General features: G+C 29.4%; 2 protein-coding genes and 1 pseudogene across 2 annotated transcripts; 1 reads left to right on the top strand and 2 right to left on the bottom strand.

The window, feature by feature from the left end:
• Positions 1-4,864: 4,864 nt before the first annotated feature.
• On the bottom strand, positions 4,865-5,832 carry LOC124934239 (osmotin-like protein TPM-1). The gene has a single exon (XM_047474739.1). The coding sequence runs from the start codon at positions 5,815-5,817 to the stop codon at positions 5,062-5,064; it is 756 nt and encodes a 251-aa protein (XP_047330695.1). The 5' UTR covers positions 5,818-5,832; the 3' UTR covers positions 4,865-5,061.
• Positions 5,833-16,309: 10,477 nt separating this feature from the next.
• Positions 16,310-17,460, top strand: LOC124934756 (annotated as a pseudogene).
• Positions 17,461-17,462: 2 nt separating this feature from the next.
• LOC124935833 lies at positions 17,463-18,606 on the bottom strand. Its single transcript, XM_047476266.1, has one exon. The coding sequence runs from the start codon at positions 18,563-18,565 to the stop codon at positions 17,540-17,542; it is 1,026 nt and encodes a 341-aa protein (XP_047332222.1). The 5' UTR covers positions 18,566-18,606; the 3' UTR covers positions 17,463-17,539.
• Between the last annotated feature and the right edge of the window lie 5,531 nt (positions 18,607-24,137).

Here is a 24,137-nt window from a genome sequence, read left to right as displayed (position 1 = left end):
TTGATTCATATTTTTTAACCACTCACATTTGTTACCGACTTATTATCCTTCGGAAAGTCACACTCCAATCACATTTGGTTACAGAGTTGTACTTGTTTTGTTATGTTGTAAGTTCGAAACATAAATATAGCATATTTAATTTTATTTTTAACCATTTCAAGTTTATGAGAGATTTAACCCACAATCCGACCAAAGTGTCAATTTACTCTCATATATATTCAAATTAACCACAACTCTCGACCCGACAAATTAAGTAAATTCAAATTAAGCATTATTATATATATATATATATATATTAATTAGTTAAAACGTTAAACTTATATTATTAAGAATATCATGTTCATAAAATTTGGTGTTAAATTTAAAATATAAAATCTTATTATCTTAGTTGGTGAAGGAGTTGTATTTGTTTTGTTATGTTGTAAGTTCAAAAAATACATATAGAATTTTTAATATTATTTTTAACTGTTCAAAATTATGGGTGGATCAACGAACGATCCGAACCAAGTAACCATTTACTCTCACATATATGTTCAAATTAACCACAGTTCTCAACCCAACAAACCAAGCAAATTCAAACTAAGCATTATTATATATATATATATATATATATATATATATATATTATAATAAATTATATAATATTTAATAAAATAAATAAATCGTTATACATTATATATAATAAATTATGTATTTTATATAATAAATTATATAGTGTGTATAATAAATAATAAAAAAATGAATTCGGTTTTTGGTTTGATTTTCGAGTTGAAACTCCAACTCAAAAACTAATTTGAAAACCGTATTTGAATTCGAATGGGTTTGAAATTTGATTCAAAAACCAAAAATAAAATCCGAATTCGGTGAATTTGAATTCAATCGAATATTCGGTTCATATCAAATATTGAACCCCCTATGTGAGCTTATAAGTCAGGTTCATAATAAAAAAAAAGAAAAGTTTCAATTTAAGAAAAGTCCGTGTTTGTCCAGTTTTTAGCTGTTAAGGAGGCAAAATTATCGAATATAGAATCGTTTTTTCATATTTTCAATAATGAGTTATTTAATTTAATATTTTATATGGAGGTCTTTATAGGTATCCTCCTATGATTTGTACAAGTTTCTTACGATTTCAGTTTTATATGTGGATAGTCAACTATCATTTTGCATGATTTTTTTGGCATTACTTACCAACTATCGGTTAAGGATCATTTCAATTTTCATTGGAATATTCGGTAGAAATTCTTTTGACATTATTTTAATGGTTTATTCAGTTTGCTCTATTTCAACAATTATCGTTTTGGAACTCAAATGAGTTCGATTTTGGAATAATCCTCCATAAATTACATAATTGTGATTCACTCTCTCTTTTTTTGTTTGTCATTGTTATGAAAGCCCTCTAAAAAATAATGGCCTTCGTAAAAAATGTAAGTGTCATCTGTGGGGGATGAGCTGTGGGACAAAGATGTATCCTTTTGACATATCACGTATGCTTTTTGTCAATGACATACTCGGTATGATACATGCCAATTATAGAAATTTTAGGAATGTTTTAGATATTTAATGGTTATTTAGTGATTGTTCTGTTCTTCGAGTTAATCTTAATAAGTTATACATCTTTACACTCTTAGAGTTTTTTCAGAATGGAAAGATGCTTAAGCAATGGAATGTTATAGTTTTGAATCTTATTCTGAAGAACTTCATTCTTGAAAGGATTAATGACTTTATGCCAATATCATGCTGCAATGTTCTTTTAATCATTTCAAATCGTTTTAAAAGTGTTATTTCTAGCATTGTTAGTCATGGGCAATCTACGTTTATACCTAGGCATTCAATATCACACAATATTCTTCTTATGAAGGTCTATTGAAGGGTTATGGGAGGAAGAACATATCTCATATAGTGGCTTTTAAGATTGACATTCAAAAGGCTTTTGATTCAAGATGATGGGATGATATAAATAACTTCTTGATTGTATCGGGTTTCCCCAAGTTTTTTTTGTTGGATGGATTATGCAATGTGTCTCTACTACATACTTTATTGTGTGCGTGAATGGAATACATGACAGGTTCTCCAAATATGAAAATTGGGTGAGGTAAGGGGACCCTCTCTCTTCATACATCTTTGTCTTCATAATGTAGATCATCGATTCCATATTTAAAATGTTGTTTAGGATACGCCAATACATCTACCATCTATACTGCAAGGAGGAGCGCATAACCCATGTTTGTTTTGTATATGATCTATTTAATGTAGCTCATGCTTATATGTAATCTATTAAAACTATTAAAGATGCATTAGCTCTACTTTCTATTTAATGAACGCAAAAGCTTAGCATTTTATGATGGTGTGAATGATTAGATGAAGAATGACATATTTAGAATGATGGGAATCAAATAAGGTACACTTCCAATCAAGTATCTTGTTATACCTCTCTTGGCTACGTAACATCATGTGTCTTAGTGCAAATTGCTTGTTGAAAAGGTTAAGAACTCAGTTTTTGGTTGGGCATCTAAAAGATTTTCATATGCAGGGTAGATTGAGCTTGTTTAAAATGTCATATTTGGTATTATAGTATATTGGGAACAAAAATATTGTTATACCTAAAAATGATAATGAAAGAGCTTGACAATATTATAAATCTACTTCGGATAATATTTTTCGCTAACTGGTTTTGTCGTTTCTTGAAGAAGTGTCAAACAAACACTTATGACGTCATCCACTATTGCAGCGAAATTTATGACATGTTACTAGGCATCAAATTAAGTGATTTTGACATCAAATTTATTTTATGAAAGAAATGATACAAAGTAGATAGATTTCTATAAAATATATATGTACAAACTCTATGGTTATGAACCTCATGGCAATACGTTTATCATCTAATGTCTTTCATGAGGATATTGCTCGTATGAGTGTTGTAGAGATCAACGATCTCTAACTTCAGTGGGAGTTTGTAATTTTGACATCTTCCAGTTTAATTATTTTATAGATATTTATAAAGTTTTTATTCTGATCAGAACATAAGTATTATTCAGTTCATTACACTTTGTATAATTATGTTTAAAGTATTATCTCACTAAAGTTAAGTAGAACCAGTTGAAAATTGACATGAAAAAATCACCTTGCATGTAATTTTCATTCCTCACATTCATGATATGATTTGTCAATTAATTGTATTGATTTATGTGAACATTGTTGGGTCTAGTTGTGCTTAAATACAACGACGAGCTCTTTAGTCCTATATTGATATGTTTAATTGATAAAATTGTTTATACAACATATGATTGAGATGACATAAAACTTCAGGCGCATTATGGTTGATACATTTATTTTTGTACATACGTGACCCAGTCGGAGATTGTTGGAATTTTTAGGGTCACTTGTATAATAAATAATTGTGCATATGTCATATTTAATATAAGCCAAAATAATGTGATCTAATGTGAAATTAAGTTTATGGCTTATGTGTGTATTTGTCATGAATATAAAGTGAGGATACTTAAGTGACATTTATAATTTTATAAAATGGCTAAATTAGAAATTGCCAAACCATAATAACTTGCTTATTGTTGGTTATATGTAACGGTAATGATCCCAATTTGATGTAACGTCAATTCTCCTTTGCGTCTCACCCATCAACAAAGAGAGAAACCTATTGACTTACTCATTAAATGGAAGAACCATTCAACATAAAGAAAGTCTAAAGATAGAGAGATTAAAGACTTTTTCTATTACAAGGAAAGAGAAGATTCATGCGATTAATTAAGGTACGCTTCCGCCGCATTCAGATTTTAATTTATTATATATTAAATTAGGATCTAATTAGGATAATTTTAAAGCTAGTACCATTTGGAAAGTAAACTTTCTAAAGCTATGAGATTAAACAGTTTTCAGCAAGTTGTATTCATATCAAGGAGTTGGTGCTAACAAAGCCAAGAATATGACACCTACTGCTAATATTTTCAAATTTTATTTTGGCAGTATTGTATATCAATTGTGGGGGTAAATGAATGTGAGTGAAGATTAGATTTGGGGGACATTATTTTTTTATGTCCATGCGCTTATACCTTCGTGGAGGTGAGTATCCACAACTTTGTAGAATTGGGATATTTTTAAAGAATGGTCGATAAGTATGATAAAATCACAAAAATACACGGCTCAAGGCGAGATAAAAAATCTATTATGTGAAAGGATGTTTGTTGATTTTATGTTTGTAGGTAGTATGTTGATTTAATCAGTTTGTTTTGTTGTGGATTGATTCAATAGGTTAGAGTTTTGCTCTAACTCTAAAATTCATTTATCTTTTTTCTTTTTGGGTTTTTAAAAAAATGGCTTTAAATCGTTAAAAAAAAAAAAATTCAATTCGACCAACAAATAATAATATATCAACACATCAACAAATAATAATATATCAACACACGTCAACAAATAACACAACATAGAAAAGTATATACAAACCAGAGAAAAGGATAATCTATCTATAGCTAAAAGATAACTATATTTAAAGTCAAAACTTGTCTACAATATTGACATTAAGGACGATATAATATGAATTGTTGCAAAAACAACTTAATTACGTATTATCCATAAAAAAAAAATATATGTTAAATTGTTATAAAATATAATAAGTCTATGTGAGTTGTGGTGAAAACGTAAATGTCACCTTTCCCACATTTTATTGAATTCAGATCCGCTGTCCCAAGATAATGTCCCACTAGCTGTCTCATAAAAGAGTGGAGAGTAAAATTTTGTTATTTTGATAAATAAGACAGCAAGAGACAGCTTCACTTGGGACAACAGATCTCACCCCATTTTATTTATTAAGCATTATTATATATATATAGATAATTTTCTTAATATTTTATAGGAACGATTTAGGAATTAAATATTATAATAAAGAAGCATTTATTATATCACAAAGTGACAGCTGATGTTGATCATTATTATGAGACGAGGAAATACAAGAAAATAAAAGGTTTAACAATGTCCCATTATTTAAGATCTTATTTGGACGCTTAATATTGATAAGTCACATTAAAGTGACAAGACCTAATGACTAGATTATTCTTCCTGCCCAACTTCTTTAATTTCATACATTTCTTCAATAGGTAAATCTTGAGCGGCACCAAGTGGGCAAAACACAACCCTATAATTAGTACCACCTGGGCATGTAAAGGTGCTGGTGGGATCATCTTGAGGGTAACTATAGGCATTCGGACACCTCTGCTTAAAAAACCTTGATAAATCTGTGGGACCACAAGGCCCATTGGTGCAACAGTATTGAGGGGTCTTGAAAACAGTACATGGGTTATTACATCCACCCGGGGTCCTTAATTGGTTAGGACACTCCCCTATAATGTTAGCAGTGCAAGAGATCGGGTGACACTTGCCCGGTCCTGTCCTAGTCGGGGCAAATTCCATGGGAATATTGAATCCATCGATGACTGAGATGTCCCAAAAATCGAGGTTGTTGAATTGGTTAAGAGCGTACTCTGCCAGGGTGTTAGGAGGTTGTCCCCATCCGGTACACTGGAGGACCCCGCCACAGTCGCCTGTCTGACAATGACCCCTACCACTGCCGTCAAAATTGCAGTTAGTCCGGCCCCAGATACGAGCCATCTTGGTGCCGGCTGCAACATTTAGAACCCAAGTCTGACCTCTGTCCAAGCGACGACCGCCTCCTGGTGAGGCGGCTGCCCAAACTGTGTAGGGGCAGTTGTTGCGAATCTCGAAGGTGGCTCCTTTAGCCTCATGACTTAGGAGGATCAAAAGAAAGGAGAAATATAGGGCATAAGAAGACGTTTTCAAATGTGCCATCTTTTAAGTTTGTTTACTTATTCATAAAGATGAGTTGTATTTATAGATGTTTTTGGAATATTGTAAATTAATAAGGTTGAGTGTCCAATTTGGAATAGACTTTGGATGATGCCTTGATTAAATTATTGAAGGGGTAAGGGAATGACTTTAACAAATTTATAGTCAATGGATCTTATCTTCTCTTAAAAAAATTCACAATAAATGACATACTCTAATTTATTTCATTTAAAACTTAATACCTTGTTTGGAAACTCTTTTTTTCTCTTTAAATTCTACAAAAAAAAGTCTCCTCTAAATAGAGATGGATATGATTCATTTGGAAACACTTATATATGTTTCTTATCTCTATTAATGTTGGAAATGAAATCTGGCTATTCTTAAATGAAGCTATAGTTTTCACTACTTCTTTGGGCACCTTAAAATCAGCTCCAAACAAGGTGAGCATTGTTTAAGTATATATCAAATAGATATAACTTGTTTTATGTGAAGAACAATATATTATATTCTTATGGCAAGGAAATGAAGGAAATTTTTAATTTTACTTTTACTTTTACATATAGTAACTTTAATTAATTATCAATGAAAAATGTTTATTTTATGCAACTCTCTTAAGATATGTTAAAACTTCTAAATGCTTACAATAAAAATAGTTTCTAGATCAATAGTTGTCTTTCTATTTATTTATTTTTTTAATTTGAGGCATCTAAGTTAGAAGTTCTAAATGCTTACAAAAACAATTTCTAGATCAACATTATGTCACACATTCATCACTCTTGGTTTTAGTAAAAAACAATTGTCACTAGAGTTATCTAATGAATTTGTTACTATATATTAAATGATGATTTCTTTCACTATTATTATTTTAATTCATTATCTATATAACTTAATTTAAATAGAACTAAAACATATTGAAGGTTTAATCTTAAAATTTTAATTAAATTATTATTTAATATATTCTTTACTTGCAAATATTTTAAATTAAAGTGATATAATAATTATAAATTAAAGTGAGATAATAACTAAAATGAGATAATTTCCTCTTTGTGAATAAGTAATAGTTAAAAAACTTTTAAAAGATAGTTTTTTTTGTGCAGAAGATTCAAAACAAACATGTTTAAGGCCTTGTTTTTATGTTTTTTTTTAATCTTCATCAAATCACTTTTCAAAACAATAATTTCTTATTTATTCTATCACTTAACATAATTTTTCAAATGACTAAATTATCATTTTCATTTTAAATTTATATTTTAAATATTAAATATTTAGAAAAAAAAATAAAAAACTATAATTAATAAGAAAGGTAAATAAAAGAAAATAAATAAACTATTATTTTAATATTAAAATAGTACGTACAACTTTGTAATAATTACATTTGGGTTTTTTAAAATACCCGAATCCCAACGACGCCTATTACATCACTTTCATATCTATGACTAATAATTATTTAATTTATTTCTTATTAATGGCATCATGTTACCATCTTCTTCTTATTTTATTTATTTTTATTTCTTTTTACATTTTTTTTTTTTTCTATTTAGAAAGCTAAAATTATTTGACAAAGTATGATATATCAAAAAAAAAATTATTCACATCAATATATGATACCAAAAATACCTACCGAATATTTGTGATATACAATAATTTAGGTAAAATATTAATATTATATTGTTCCTACCCAAAAAAATATTCTATATTAGGAAATAAATTTGTTGGGTTTGATTGATCTATTGATGGCCGATTGATCTGAAAAGTTCACCTCTTGCTTAATCTAATTTGTAAAATAAAAATTAAAGCTTAGTAAATTATATTTCTATTAGTCATTATTTTATTTATTTATAAGTATTAATTACAGTTTAATTTATAACTAAAATTTTGAAAATGTCATCACGTATTGATTATTTTGGTTGTCTCAATCCAAACCTTCCAATAGAGATGATAATTTTAATCCGCTCTGCGGTTTCCGATCCGAATTATCCCGTTACGAGAGTTTTTTCTCTTATTTGACCGATAGTTGACTAAAAATAATGCGGGATGATATTTGTGTCTTTCGTCCTGACTCCGTCCCGATCTCATTCCATTCCGATCATGTCCCAAATACTAAAAGAGACAATGGAATATATAGTAAACTAAGATATTTATTTATTATTCATATTTTAAGAGTTTTAAATTTATTTTTTTATTAATATAAATTTTCAATTTACTACTTTATACGTACATAACATTAAAAATTTCATTTGTATAATTTAATTAAAAAAATTGTACATATTTTAAAATGTGGTATAAAGGTGCCCCGTAGAAATTCTCTAAAACCGAACAGGATGAGAATGGTAGTTAAAAAAATCTTCGAAATAAAATGGGACAGAGATGATAAATGCATTTCTCGGATTTGCCTCATTGTCATCTCTACTTCCAACAACTACTCAAGGACTCATCAACTTTCAATGAATCACAGTCATACTTCATACTAGATTTGAGATATCAACCACCCCGACAATGCAGAAGTATATAGTCATTGATTATATCTCCTCATTCTTTATGACAATGTGACAACAATTTACAATAATAAAACATTTTTTCATGTACCTGGAACAACAAATTATGTCAAACCTGATTTGTGTGATGCGAAACCTTCCCGCACGCGGTTCGGTCCGCTTAAGACTTGGAGTTCGAAATGGCATGGATCTAATGAGCTATTCTTCTTCTCCCTTATGAAAAAAAATAAGACAATTTCCCTTCGCTGAAGAGTGTTCTAAAGTAGTCAACCACACCTTCCATGAGTTGAGTGACATCGTAATACCGTTATCATACTCCATTCATTCAGATGGAGGCCCCAGATTCCCCTTATTTAAGAAGTTAAGCGCTTTGAAAGTATTTCTACTGAATTTCCCCCCTAAACATCTTTTTTTTATGCCCTAAATTAGAACGAAACTAGAAGGCCTTTCTTGTGGTCAACCTCAATAGTACTCTTTATCATCGGTAAATATTTCACTATAAATTAGATTCTATCTAGAAGAGCTTCTAGAGCTTTCTGTTGAAGGTGTAATGGTTGCGGGTGTCATGTTAGTTTTCCTTAGTTTAAAAAAAAATCCATTATAAATAAGACTTCATTCAAATAACGAGATTTTCGATCAAACTTTTTACTTCTACACCCTCTCTTAAAAAAATTCATATGTAATGCATTATATTTTAATTTTTATATAATAAAATTAATTTTAATATATAATATTTTTATTTTTGTTTTATTTAAATTGTTTAATTTTAATTATATATATAATATTATTATTAAAATTAAATAATTTAGGATTTGAGAGAGAAAACGTGAATAATTTGAAAATCCAAAAAAATGTGAATATAAACAGAAAACGAATGAAATATTAGGTATAAATGGACTTGATTCAAAAGTTTTGTCATTTTTCAATTCATTAGTCCATAATTTTAACAAAAACAATTTTAAATTTATTTAAAATACGCTTTTCATTTTTAATATCAAATTTAAATAAAATTATATTTTAAAATATGTATTAATTATATTATTTTAACAAATTCAATATCAATTTTCTAACAAATAATATTTTTCTGTTTAAACTTAAATCCACATAACTTCATACGTTTATTTCACTGCAACTAATATTTATAACATAAAATAAAATGTTGAAAAATAATTGAATAGAAACCCAAAATTTAACAAAAAAAATGAGATAGTGAAAATTTTACAACATATTTTATAATTTAAACTATTTTGACAAAAAAATTAAAAAGTTATAAAACAAATAGGGTTAAAAGAGTCGTTTAATTCTCAAATTCATATTAATCTTCGATAAGAGAATTAATTTTTTGAATTTAATAATTGCAACTATAAAAACAACACTATTTTGAATCAATGTTACAAACTATATCATTAGCCATTTTAATATAATTTTGACTTTATATTATTCAAACTATTTTACCAACTCAAAATTTTGCGATAATAATTGTAACATAACATATAATATAAGTTGAAAATTATTTGATAAAGTTTAATTATTTTTTCTAAAAAAAATTCTTTTGTCAATTCTTTTACAACAAAATATAATGTATTGATAATATAATATATTTTTACAGTAAAATTACAAATAATATGCTTAAAATTTTTAAAATACCAACTTATTAGAATTTTCTAACAGGTTTTACTATGAAAATATTTTTACAATATTTTCAATTTATTAACTACATACAACTAAATATAGATTGCCAAATAAGTTGCACACTAATGCATATTTTAGATTTTAGTTTTAAACTCACTAAAAAATGTTAAAAATTACCAAATAAATTGCAAAGTGTTTAAATATGTAAGGAAGAATAAAATATACATGGTTTAATCATTTCACAATTGTTTTAACAAGAAAATTATATATTATATTATATATGCTGCAAAACATATTGCATTATTATATATTTATAAGATGTAATTAATTGTAATTAATTTTGTAACTTAAAATGTACATAGAAAAATTGGTACTTATTCCGCAACATAATTAATTATAATTAATTTTGTAAATTAAAGTGTACATAGAAATTTTGGTACTTATTCCGCAACATAGTAATAAAAATTAAATTGCAAACTTCCTTGCAAATTCATAACATAAAATATTTGGAACTCCTGTTAAATAACATGTATCACATTTTTTTAAAATTATTTTACAACTCCTTTGACAACAAAATATTACACAAAAGTTACAAAATAAGTTTGAGGATGGTTTAATATATTATAAAATATGTTGCAAACTCAAACCCTAAAAAATATACAAACTAAAATTAACATTCTCTTCACCTAATGCAATTTATTGCTATTAAAATATTATTTTATTAAGCAAAAAAACATGTTGATAATACAATACATGTCAATCATAATTTTCAATTACAAATTGAAATAATATATAAATTAAAACGTCTATTCATAAATTGAAATTAAAACATGTCCTATTACGGCTAACCAATCACTATTATGATTCATCCTACTATGATGGAATAATAGACTTGTATAAGTTGTTATGCTAGGATGAATGAGTCGTATTAAGAATATTTCTATTTTATGTTTATGTCAACCATCCTATAATTTGCATCAACTTTTGTACCTCGTGATGGATTAAACCATAAACATTTAAATAGAACGACGCGTAAACAAGGACCATGATAGTCTATTTCAATTACCTCTTCTAGAAGTCCATAGTAGTCCGCATCATGAACATTCACACAAGCACCACCATTCATAGTTAATTTATTTGATCCAAAATCTTTAGAACGCCACAAAAACCCATTAACAAAGTACATTGGATATGTTGTTGCGCTTGTTTTTGGGCCGTATGAGAGATAATACAACAATCCTTTAGAAGCAACTTGACTATGATCCTCAAAAGAATCTAAATTATAAAAAATGGCAAATAAATATCCTCAAAAACGAAAATACATATATAATGACATAATAATTAAGTTAATTTTCTCACCTTAGATCGAAACCATCATGTGAATTGATAATATATTTCATCTTCGGGCAATCCAACTTTCAAACTACAAAACATCCTATAAGAGAACAATTAATTTAATAATTACAAAATAATTTTTGGTTAACTAATCGATACTATTTTGAAATTACCTGTAATATGGTTCAACTTCAGGACAATTTAAAAGAACGTATGTGTAAGCAACTAACTCTTCTTGACTATTTAAGTATCCTTTAGTTCCCGCCCCACTAGAACGCCAAAGGAAATTAAAAATAGAAATTGGAGGTTCGAAATGGTTGATGGGGCCTTCGGTGTTTCTTTGAGGTTGTGTTCGTTTGCATTGCATAATAGATTCAAAATAATACGAGGCAAATGTTGAAATTTCCTCTAGAAGATATGCATTGTAATTATTTTTTACCTTTTGATTTACATTTTGTAAAAACCTATGAAAAGTTCAACATTGACATGTATATATTAATGAATAATATTACTACTACAAATAAAATTTGTAAGATATATGTAGAAGTACATACCTCTCAAAGAGATACATCCATTTATATTGAAATGGGCCTTCTATTTTGGCTTCATATGATAGATGCACCAAATGATGTTCCATTGAATAAAAAAATGTAGGGGGAATATTTTTTCTATATTGCAAAGTGTGACAAGAATTTTTGATTCAATGTTTGCATTTTAGAAATATTCAATGATATGGAACTTAGTTCATGTATGAAATTATTAAGATCAGTCAATGTTCCCCACACAAACTTTGGCAATAATCTCCTAAATGCGATAGGAACGAGTCTTTTGAGAAACACATGACTTTTCAATTCAATCAACCTAAAATCATCTTTATCAATGCATCTAGAAATATTTGAGATATATCCATTTGGAAATTTAAAACCTTTTAGCCATTGACAAATAATTATGTTTTCATCCCGCGTCAAAGTGTAAGTTGCCTTATTGGTCTGATGCGTTAAACTTTGAGGATCAATATGCAATTCTGTCCGATTACAAATAAGAAACATATCCTTCCGAGCATTAAAGTTGTCCTTTGTCTTACTTTTAACATTCATAATCTTATTTATGACATTTTCAAATATATTTTTTTCAATGTGCATAAAATCCAAATTATGTCGAATAAAAGTTTTCTCCGATATGGTAGTTCCCAAAAAATGATTTTTTTCGCCCGTTTGTGAGAATCATTAAAACTAGGAGGATTTCCGTGAGGGTTCTTTGTAGCATACTCGTATTGATGAGACCATATTTCATCACCATTTAGCCTATGTGGTGGAGGGGTCATCTCAAATCGATGTTTGGTAAATAATTTGTATCAAGTCTGTAGAGATGATTTTGAGGCAAAAATTGCCTATGAGAATTAAAATAGCAAGCCTTTTGACCGTATTTTAATCAAAATGATTTAAACTTTTTCATACAAATTGGACACCCATCTAGCCCATGAGTATTCCATCTAGACAACATACCATATGTAGGAAAATCACTAATTGTCCACAACAACATTGCTCTCATATTAAATATTTCTCATTTAGAACATCTTAAGTAGGCACAGCGTCATTCCACAATATTTTCAATTCTTCTACTAACGGTTGAAGAAATATATCAAGATTTTTATCTGGATTTTTTAGCCCCGAAATAATTAGAGAAATGAACATATATGGCGTTGTCATGCACATTCACGGAGGAAGATTATAAGGTGTTAAAATAACGGGCCAACACGACCAAATGGTGCAAATCCATCAAAAGAAAGTCTCAATCAGATATTCCAATGTTGTCTTGCAAATTCTGGATAGTAGTTGTCGAATGTCTTCCACGCCTCTCCATCTGAAGGATGACACATTATCCCTTCTTCAGCAACATGATGAGCATTCCATGTCATATGACTGACTATCACATTCGATGCATAAAGCCTTTGCAATCTTGGAGCCAATGACAAATAAAAGAGTTGTTTGTACGACCTACGTTTATCACTATATTCCTTTTATCTGGAAAGTTTACAAAACTTGCATACTTCTCCTTCACTTTCATCCTTCCAAAACAACATGTATTCGTTTATACAAATATCAATCCTCGTTACAGGCAATCCTAAGTCTTTGACCAACTTTTTTGTGTTATAAAAATTCTCTAGTAGATTATTATCTTTTGGAAATAAAGATCTAATAAAATCCAGATTTTGGTTGAAAGCCCTCTCAGACCAATTGTTCTCAGAATTTATAATAAGAAGTTTTACAGTGACAGATAATTTAGTCTCACTTGGATGACCAGGATAGATTGGTTGATGTTCCTCGTTCAATGCTTCCCAAAAATTTGCAGATAAGTGATGTGTGTGATACGAGTTAGAAGTTGAACTTTAATTTTGGACACTAGTTTGGCTACTTGATGCAATATTGAATATCATTTCCTCATATGCATTGAAATGTTCTTCATTAACTTGTTCACTAGATTCAATCATTCCTCGACTTGATCTTCTCTTCGGATATTGGAATACATTTGAGTTTTGAATTTGTTCCCCATGAGCGGTCCACGTATAATAGTTATTCATGAAGCCATTTGTATACAAATGTCTTTGACAAAAATCTTTAGGATAAATTTTTGAATACCACATTTTATAAAAGGGAACCTAATCTTGTCGTCATCCATGTAACAAAGCTGACTCGTAGAAAATGACATAAAATCTTCAACACCATTTAAAAATTCATTTGTGGATCTTTTCTTATACATCCAAACACGATCGGGCCTCATTATGTTTAATCACAACAAATTTGTCCTGTAATAAAAGAAAATTTAAAATAATGTAGCACAACAACATAATTTATTTTATATAGTAACTACTACCTAGTGAGGATGAGCATTTTATCTTATACACTTTTCAAATGTTCTTTTCCCTCATTTCTCCCTCCCATTTCTCCCTTCAATACCTTATACACTTCTTAAATGTTAATTGAGCAGTTCAAGAAAACTCTTTATCCACAACATGTAGTTATATTTTCTAATTAGTATATCTGGTTTATCAAATGTGGGATCTAATTGAAAAAATGATAAATCTTTTATTTTTCTCATCAATATATCTAGTTCTAAAAGCAATAGGCCTTGAGAAATTAGTGGATTGACTTGATAAATCTTTCAAATGTGGGATATAATTGATAAAAATTGTCATTTCTAAGAGAATTACTCGAAACTAAACTATATATTTTGTCTGACTTAGTTCTGAAAGCATTAGGCCTTGAGATATTAGATGGTAAAAGAGGAGGCAACCCTTGCTTGCTAGAAATACTAGAGAATGCTATGTTAAATATAGATGAGAACTTCTTAAGTGGACTAGACAATGATTTATAATATTATACAATGTAACATTATGTGAATCTAACAATCTTAACAATTTCATATTAGAATTTAATGTAAGAAATTGTCTCTACTTTTGTGAACTAACTTGTCGTATATGATTGATCTCGTCTCATCTCATGTTGACCCATACCACATAAATTATTTAATTTCACAATGTGAAGACTTACAAATTTCCCTATTAAATTCATATGGGTAGATTCTCCAATTTCTATCAGTTGTCTCGTTTGCAACTGTGTTTCTTATTAATAAAAAGTCTTCTACGCACAATAAGATATGCCTAAAATAAGTTAAAGAAAATAAAAAGTAGTTCCAGTTCTAGAATCAGACGATGTATTATTCAAAAGCCTTATTTTATTTATGTGAACTTAAGATATGAATTTAATTATAATACTTATTTGGTGTAATTATTTTAGGGATATTGAGGAAGATAGTACACCAAAAGAAACATAAAAAATACCTCAACAAAGGAAAAGGCTACAAAAATTAGAAATGTTCAAGCTCCTTTACCCACACCAAATGTTCAAGATTCTTTACTTGTACCAAATGTTCAACTTACCTTAATCCTACCAAATATTCAACCACCATCACAACCACCTAGGGCTGCAAATGAGTAAAGTCGCTCGTGAGCCGCTCGCAAGTTGCTCGGTCAAAGCTCGACTTGAGCTTGACTTTGACCTAGTTCGAGTCGAGCTTGAGCCGACTCGTTTATTATTCGAGTCAAACTCGAGTTCATATAAAGTTTGTTTGATGGCTTATCGAGCTTTTTCGAGCCTCATAATATATAAATATTTTTTATTTAATATTAAAATTTTAAACAATATTTGTTTTTCCTCTCTCTTCAAAGCTCAATATGAAGGCCCATAATCCCTAAAGTAAAACTCTAATTCCTAATATATCTTTCATTCATCATATTCTACCGTTATTTCATCTTTTCTTCAGTTATTCTTCTTCAATAACTCTTATCTCTTCTTTTTTAATTTTTCTTCTTCTTTTGTTATTATTATTCTTCAATCACTCTTATCTATTTTTCTTTAGTTCTTATATACTTCTTATTCAGTTTTCACAATTTCTTTTACTCTTCATCTCTTATTTTTCTTCTTCTTTCTTCATTCTTCATTTTTCATATCTCATTAATTCACAAAATCCTATTAGTAATTAAATTTGTTTTAATTTTTTTATAGTTATTGTTTTTGCTTTTAGATAATTTTGATTTATTTTTATTTTTATTGGTTAACATCAGTAAGTTAGTCTTCTTCATTCTTTTATTTATGATTTCTTCATGTATTAAGAGAAATTTATATTTATATAGATAGAGTTGAATAAATATAAAAAATATTGGAAAATATGACTGAATCAGAAAAACAAAACACATAAAAGGGAAGGAGAAAGAAGATAGAGAGAGAAAAATGTTATTTTATTAATTTATTTTTTCTTTTCTCTTTTCCATATTTATTATAAGAGATATAAATATTTATCATATTTATTATAAGAAAAAAAATCTTCTTTTTCTTAGAAAAAACATTATAAAAAAAAATATAGATATACATCATTAAATAATATAATCTCATAAATTTTTTTTTTTGGTATGATTTTGGATCACATTTTTTTATTTATATAGATAGAGTTGAATAAATATAAAAAATATTTGATCATCCACTTCATTCACTTATCTCTACTCTACAAATCAGGAAAGATTCATTCTACTATAATCGGCCCATTGAAACATGAAACTATCTATTTCTATAGATGTGGATGATTAGGTTCCTAATTCAAGTTTAAAACCCCTCCATCTAAATACCCATTAACTTTTGCTGTGGCTGGTGATTTAGGTCAGTCCAGTTGGACTAAAACAACACTTGAACACATCAAACATTGTGAGTACAACGTTTACCTACTCCCGGGAGACTTGTCCTAAGCCGATCATATTCAGTCTAGATGTGACACGTTTGGCAAGTTGGTTCAGCCGTTGGCTAGTTCGAGGCCTTGGATGGTACGAAAGGTAACCATGAAAAGGAAAGTAGATGGAAGATGCCGTTTGAGGAGAGTGGATCGAGTTCGAATCATTATTATTCGTTTGATGTTGTCAGAGTTCATGTTATCATGCTTAGTTGTTACACCATGTATGATATGTATTCTGATCAATACAGATGGCTGAAGACTGATCTCTTGAAAGTGGATAGAATGAAGAAAAGGCCTTGGCTGGTTGTAGTGTTTCATGTTCCATTGTATAACAGTTATTATGCTCATCATGGTGAAGGGGATAATATGATGACCACAATAGAACCGTTGTTATATGGTGCCAGTGCAGACATTGTTATTGCCGGCCACGTTCATGCTTATGAGCGCTCAAGTATGACTCGAGACCAGAACTAATCAAAGTGGTTTAATTCAGAATCGAATTTGAGATCTTTTATTTCTCTGGGTTATTTGGCAGGTACGTGTGTATAATGGAAGATTGAATCCTTGTGGTACTGTCCATATTACAATTGGTGATGGAGGGAAAATAGAACGTTTAGCATACGAGTATGTTGCTGCTGGTGTTGTTCATATTCTAACGTTTAAATGTTTTAAAGGCTTGATTTGCAGGTATGTAAAGCCACGGCCTGAATGGTCTGTTTTCAGAGAAGCAAGCTTCGGCCATGGCGAGCTGATAGTCAACTCAACTCATGCATTTTGGAGTTGGCAAAGAAATCAAGATGATGAATCCATGATGTCAGATCAGACATGGATTATCTCTTTGTCTGGATTAAGAGGAGGATGTCTTAAGAACAACAAGAAGGAAGAACACAAAACAGAATGAATTTAATGGCATGTATATTAATGTTGTTGGATTTGATGAGATGATACACTAATCTAGTCCAAATGAAATAAATAAAAAATTAATTAATCATACCGGTCATTGATCTTCTTTGATCCTTGCATCGTCTTTGATCTTCAACCATCGAGCCAAAGACCTGTAATAGTTCATCCAGCCCATGATCAGTTTCATCTCCCAAGCCTTTCAAAGCATATACAATGCTTTCAATGGTGGACAAGCATCCATCCCTTGGCTGACTCCTTACTTCACTGTACAAACTCATCATCTCCATTTCCAACTTCAAATGGGGCAACAGATCCAGCCATGGATTCTCCTTGTACATCCTCTTTGCCTTTGCCCATGTCCCATCAAGAACGATCAAATTCTTTACTTCTTTATGACCATCATCACTCTTCCTCCTCTCCCGAATTCCAACTGCTCTTTCACTAGGGAAGAGAAGCATAGATCCTGCTGGAACATTTATCTCAAACTCCTCACAACCCGCACTGTCAATCTTTTTCACCACAAACCCTTTTGACAGCGCATCATCTGTCAATTCAGGATTGATAGACTCTAGTGGTGGTGATTTCATCTCTCCGTATTTGGCGATGTCAAAGTAAAATAAAGATTCATCAAAATCTGAACTTTTTTTGGGTGGGTTCTGAGTTTCCATCATCACACGAATGGAAAAAGTGGCGTGGATGTTAACATCGGAGACAGAGGCAACGGCAACGTTTTGCAGCCCTAAAGTGGCGATTTTGGCGGAATTGAGAGGGTGCTTCTTTTCGAGGGTGTGCTGGAGAATGGTGACGGCAATGGAGTTACGGAGATTGGGGTTTTGGATTCGGACGCAGAGGCAAAAGCGGGAAGGTTTGGCGCAGGAAGGACAAGTGGGTCTGCGATTGGAAGAGGACGGCGGCGGCGGAGGAGGCTGAATGGTCGTCATTGTGAGGTGGGACTTAGGGTTTAGGAGGTTTTGAGGGAGATTTTGAGATCTTCTTCTTCTCTTCTTGCTTGGGTAGTTGTTCTTCAGAGAGTGAAAAAGAATAGAAGAGAAGGGATTTGAATTGATAAGAGTAAGACGACGAGGGTAACCATTGACAAACATCGGATTGACATGGTAACGAGGGGAGGACGACTTAGATACATCCGAACATATTTGTTTAAACAAACCTTTTTCTTTGTTCTATTCTCTTTAAGTATAAAACTATAAGTGATTCATTTAATCACAACATCACAACCAACCAAAATGTTGAAAACAATTCTCTACAAATTTACTTATTTATCATAAATCATTTGAATAACCCTTCAAAATTAATAAATTATATAATATCTATCTAACTAAATTAATTCTACAAAACTAATCAATATGTACAAATTCACGGATATGAATATAAATAAAATATTAATTACATATAAGCCTTTTAAATAAAAATAATATTATTGAAATATTTTAATGGGTTTTAATTGAAAAATTATATATATATATACATAATTAAATAAAAAAAAACATTTTTTTTATAATTTTTATAATAATAAACAAGTTTTAAATATAATTTTTAATAAATTTAAAATTTAACATATTTAGTTAAATATATTTTTAATTATTTTATTTTAAATATTTTTATTAATTTGTTTTATAATTTTTATTTTATATTTAGTAAATATTTTATTTTATTTTTTTATTTCAATCTTTTTAATTAATAATATATTAAATATATATATATATATATATATATATATATATTAAGAACTAAAATTCTATATACCTAATTTATATATTAAAAAATAATTATTTTAATTATTTTTAAATAAATTATTAATTGAATTAATTATTATAATAATTAAATTCAAAATTAATTAAGGATAATGTCAAATAAAATAATTTGGGATAAATATTTTACCAATTTAATCTCAAATTAATTTTTAAAAAAATTAAAAGAATTAAAATAAATAATTTAGGCTAAATGTTATATTCCTTTCATCTCAAATAAATTATTTATTGAACCCAAAATATATAAAAATAAAATACATTGACAAAATAAATGTTATATTTATTTTAAATATTTTGTATATTTAAAAGATTTAAAATAAAGTCAAGAGGGTGAAAAAAAAATCAATTCAATTAAAACCTAAAGGTTTTAAATAAAAATAAATAAATCCTTAATCGAGTGTCGCTAAAATTCTGAAGGCAAGAGATCCACTCTCAAGCCACCTCAATCAAAATTTTTAAAAAATTCGTCATTGAAGCTACAAGCTTCTGGATTTTTGAAATTTTCATACCAATTCTTAAGCTCGGATCCAACATCTTAAAAGCTTTCTTAAGGTCTTAAGAGTGTTCTATAATTCTTAGTAAACTTCTAATCTTCTTCTAATTCAATCTTCTAATTTGAAATTGAAATTTTTATATTTCAGTTTTAATAAGTGTGTATATTACATGGTTGTTAGATTTCTTGATAGGAAAACGATTATATGATCATTTACAAACTTTTTGTGAAAGCTAGAACTGATCAATCGATCGAAAATAAAAAACCCAAATTTGAATTTGGAAAAATCTAAAATTGGATTTTTTGTTCTTGAGCTAATCCTCAAGAACAACAACCCATGAAGCTTCCTAACATATTTCCAATGATGTTGGACACCTATTTGAATAATGTTTGTCAAAATAAAAAATTTCAAAATAAATGAAAATTTTAAGTTTTTTAGTTGGTCCAAATGAACAACTAGTGTTCATGTTTTGATACCAATCAATCATATGAAGTATAAGGAAGCTATTGACAAACTTCTTACACTTCATTACAGCTTAAAACCAAAAATCTAATTATGGTAAAAAATTATTTGATGAAATCAAACATCATCCAGGTTGAATCAAACCTTGAGACGATGTTCATGATGTTCCTAGGAGATTTATGAAGTTATCCAAGCCCTTGGATCAAAAAAATCGATGTTGATATTCTCAAACCTCGAAGCTTTTACAGGAAAATGGATTTACAGTGTTATAACTTTTTGGCGACTCTATAGGGATTAAATTGTTTAACTCGAAAAGATAAACTTGATTGTGTTTGATAACTTGACTTATCACTTAATTGAATATATTAAGTACTTATTTAAAATAAGTATATTTGATAACATATTTATAATCACTTATTATTATAGATTTAAGTGAAAATAATAAGCTGTTATAAAGCCGTATTACTTTTTTTTTCTCTCTTTTATTTTATTTGATGATAATTCATTTAATTATTTTTAATAGATTATTTTCAAATAACAGAAAATAAAAAATATGATTATATCTAAACTAATTATTAAATAAAAAATAATATATTACCATTAACTCACATTTAATGCTATATATATAAATTCATATTATTTTCTTCTTTTCATATTATAAGTACAATAATTTTTTTTTCTTTATCAATTATTTTTGACGAAATTATTTTTAAACATTATCAAATAAAAATATAATTATATCTAAATTAATTATAAAATAAAAAATAAGAATATATATATATATATATATATATATATATATATATATATATATATATATTATCTTTCATATGGATATATATAAAAATAAATTCTTATTAATTTTCCAATTTTTTCTCATTATAATCCTTCTTCTTTTTCTTTTGAGATAAATTTGTATATTTTTTATTATTGTTTATATATAATTTAATATACTAGTTAACAAAATATAATATTTATTTTAATTCTTGTTTATTTAATATATTAAATTATATATTTGATTATATTAAATTTATTAATTATATAAGTAATATATAATTACTTAAAATCCATTATTCAGTGTTCATATCTTAATTTTCAATTTTATCAAACACCGCCTTAGTTTTTGAAAAATGTGTGAATCACGTTTTTATTTTAATATGCATATCCCAACATGTACAATACCTAATGGACGCATATGTTTCATCCTAATAAATGCCTAAATTTCAAAAGGTACATAACCCTAACATTACTTCTAAGAAGTACACGATTTGAGTCAGTTCTTCTACAATTATGTGAAAATATTGTCGATGAGGAACGACAACTTGTTACAAAATGAGTGATGTTGCGAGAGAAAAACTAAAATGCATGGGATCGACCCCACCCTTTGGCTATGAGTCGTCCAATATTACGTAGGCATTATGGAGGTGGGGGGAATTCCTGATTGAGTTGACATTCCCTAGTTTATGGCGATGGTTTATCCCCTCCATTATCGGTGAATGATACTCTCTTATAATTCCCCTTAGCACAAAAAACCTGGATACTCTCTCCAAGTTGGTTGTTTGTCATGCCCAAACAACTAAACCTCGTCACTACAACCCTTACGTGACTACTATATATGTATAATGTGTATCCATTTATAGTCTAAGTTAACATCTAAAAAATGTTCATTCTTCAAAACAAACACATTTTGTTAATATTTTGAATTTCAATCTTTGATGAAGTCTATGCTGAAGTATATCGCCCAAGTCCCATTGATCGATAACTTCCACGAAAACGAGTGGAACCATGAGATATATGGAATGACCCCCATCATGAGGTTTATAAACTTTAAGATAAAAGAAAACTTCTTGATGCAATTAAAAAGGAGGTGAAGCCACGTGGGATGGGTATACTTTATGAAAGAAAGACAAATGTGTAAGGATTTATATCTTCCAAATCCGAACAGCTTGAAACAATCTGTAAAAATGCAAGAAAGAATAACACAAAAAGACACAGATTTATAGTGGTTCACTCAAATTGAGCTACATCAACTTTAGCCACCACCAGATTTCACTATGAAGAATAAGAAGGAATATAGAGTTTTTGCCTTACACTTTATATCTCTAGAATTCAATCTCTCCAATGTAAACCCTTAATAATAACATATCTATAGGGTAAACATTCAGGTAATAAACCTAAATAACTTTGGTCAGGCCCAAGCCCAAAACCAAAAAAGAAAACCCAATAAACTCTAATTAACAATGTAGAGTTTATTATAAGTGTAGACTCCATAACTCAACAATCTCCCACTTGGAGACTAACTTCATCATCTCTCGATCGGTAGTGGCTTTCCATTCGGTGTCTTAACGAAGAAGACAAACTGAAGTTGCACACAACTTCAGTTTCTCATTTGTCACATCTTTCGTCAACATATCAGCTGGATTCTCACTCTCGGGAATCTTCTCAAGAGATAATACATTATTTTCTAAAACTGACCGGATGAAATGATAACGAATCTGTATATGCTTCGTCCTGCCATGATAAACAGGATTCTTTGTTAAATGAATGATACTCTGACTGCTGCATCTCAACACACTTTCCTTGTAGTCTTGACCCAATTCTAGCAAAAAAGGTTGTAACCACATCATCTCCTTAGCCGTCTCTGTCACAGCAACATACTCTGCCTCACAACTAGAAAGAGCAACAATCTTCTGCAATTTTGAAACCCAACTGATTGCAGTACCTCCCAGAGTATAAATGTACCATGTTGTGCTCTTCCTACTATCAACATCACCACCATTGTCAGCATCAACATATCATTCCAAACCCATATTAGACTTTCGAAAACACAAAGAGAGACCCGTACTTCCTCATAAGTATCGTGGTATCCACTTTACTAATTCTCAATGCTGTCTACCCGGATTGCTCTTGAATCTGCTAACAACTCCCACTGCATGTGTTATGTCTGGTCTTGTGCAAACCATCGCATACATAATACAACCAATTGCAGAGGCATACAGAATAGTTTCCATGTAAATTTTCTCATCCTCTGTTGAAGGCGACTACTCTTTAGATAGTCTGAAGTGACTAGCTAAGGGGGTAGTAACTGGTTTTGCATTATACAAGTTGAACCTGCTAAGAACTTTCTTCACATATTCTTCTTGTGAAAGCTTGAGAACTTCTTCATCCCTGAAAATTCTCATCCCAAGGATTTGTTTTGCAGCACCCAAATTCTTCATTACAAACTTTTCAGATAACTCTTTCTTGAGCTTGTTAATCTCATACAAGCTTTCTCCACCAATCAACATGTCATCAACGTAAAGGAGTAGAATAATGTACGATTTATCAAATCTCTTTATATAGCAGCAATGATCAGCTTCGCATCTTAGAAAATTGTTACTTTTTATTAAGCTATCGATCTTCTTGTACCATTGCCTTGGAGCCTATTTCAAACCATACAGACTCTTTTGAAGCTTACACACAAGCTCATCTTTTTCTTTGATTTCAAATCCTTCTGGTTGTCTCATATAAATCTCTTCATCTAAATCACCATGAAGAAAAACAGTTTTGACATCCATTTGTTGAAGATGAAGGTCTTCTTTCACAACCAAACTCAAAATAGTTCTGATTGTCATCAATTTAACTACTGGAGTGAAGATCTCATTATAGTCAATACCTTCTTTATGTTGAAATCCTTTCACAACCAACCTTGCCTTGTACCTCATGGTTTTATCATGTTCTTCTTTAATCCTGAAGATCCATTTGTTGTGAAAGCTTTCTTTCCCTTTGGTAGCTCAGCGAGCTCCCAAGTTTAATTCAACGTCAAAGAGTCCATCTCATCTTTCATTGCAGACTCCCACTTAACTGATTCATCAGATTGTATTGCTTCCTCATAGAATTCAGGTTCACCCCTATCTGTCAACAAGATATAGTTCAGAGATGGAGACCACCTCTCAACTGGTTTTCGATTC

Source organism: Impatiens glandulifera, chromosome 4 (genome assembly GCF_907164915.1).
Source record: "Impatiens glandulifera chromosome 4, dImpGla2.1, whole genome shotgun sequence".
NCBI lineage: Eukaryota > Viridiplantae > Streptophyta > Magnoliopsida > Ericales > Balsaminaceae > Impatiens > Impatiens glandulifera.
This window is presented reverse-complemented; position numbering and strand designations above follow the sequence as displayed.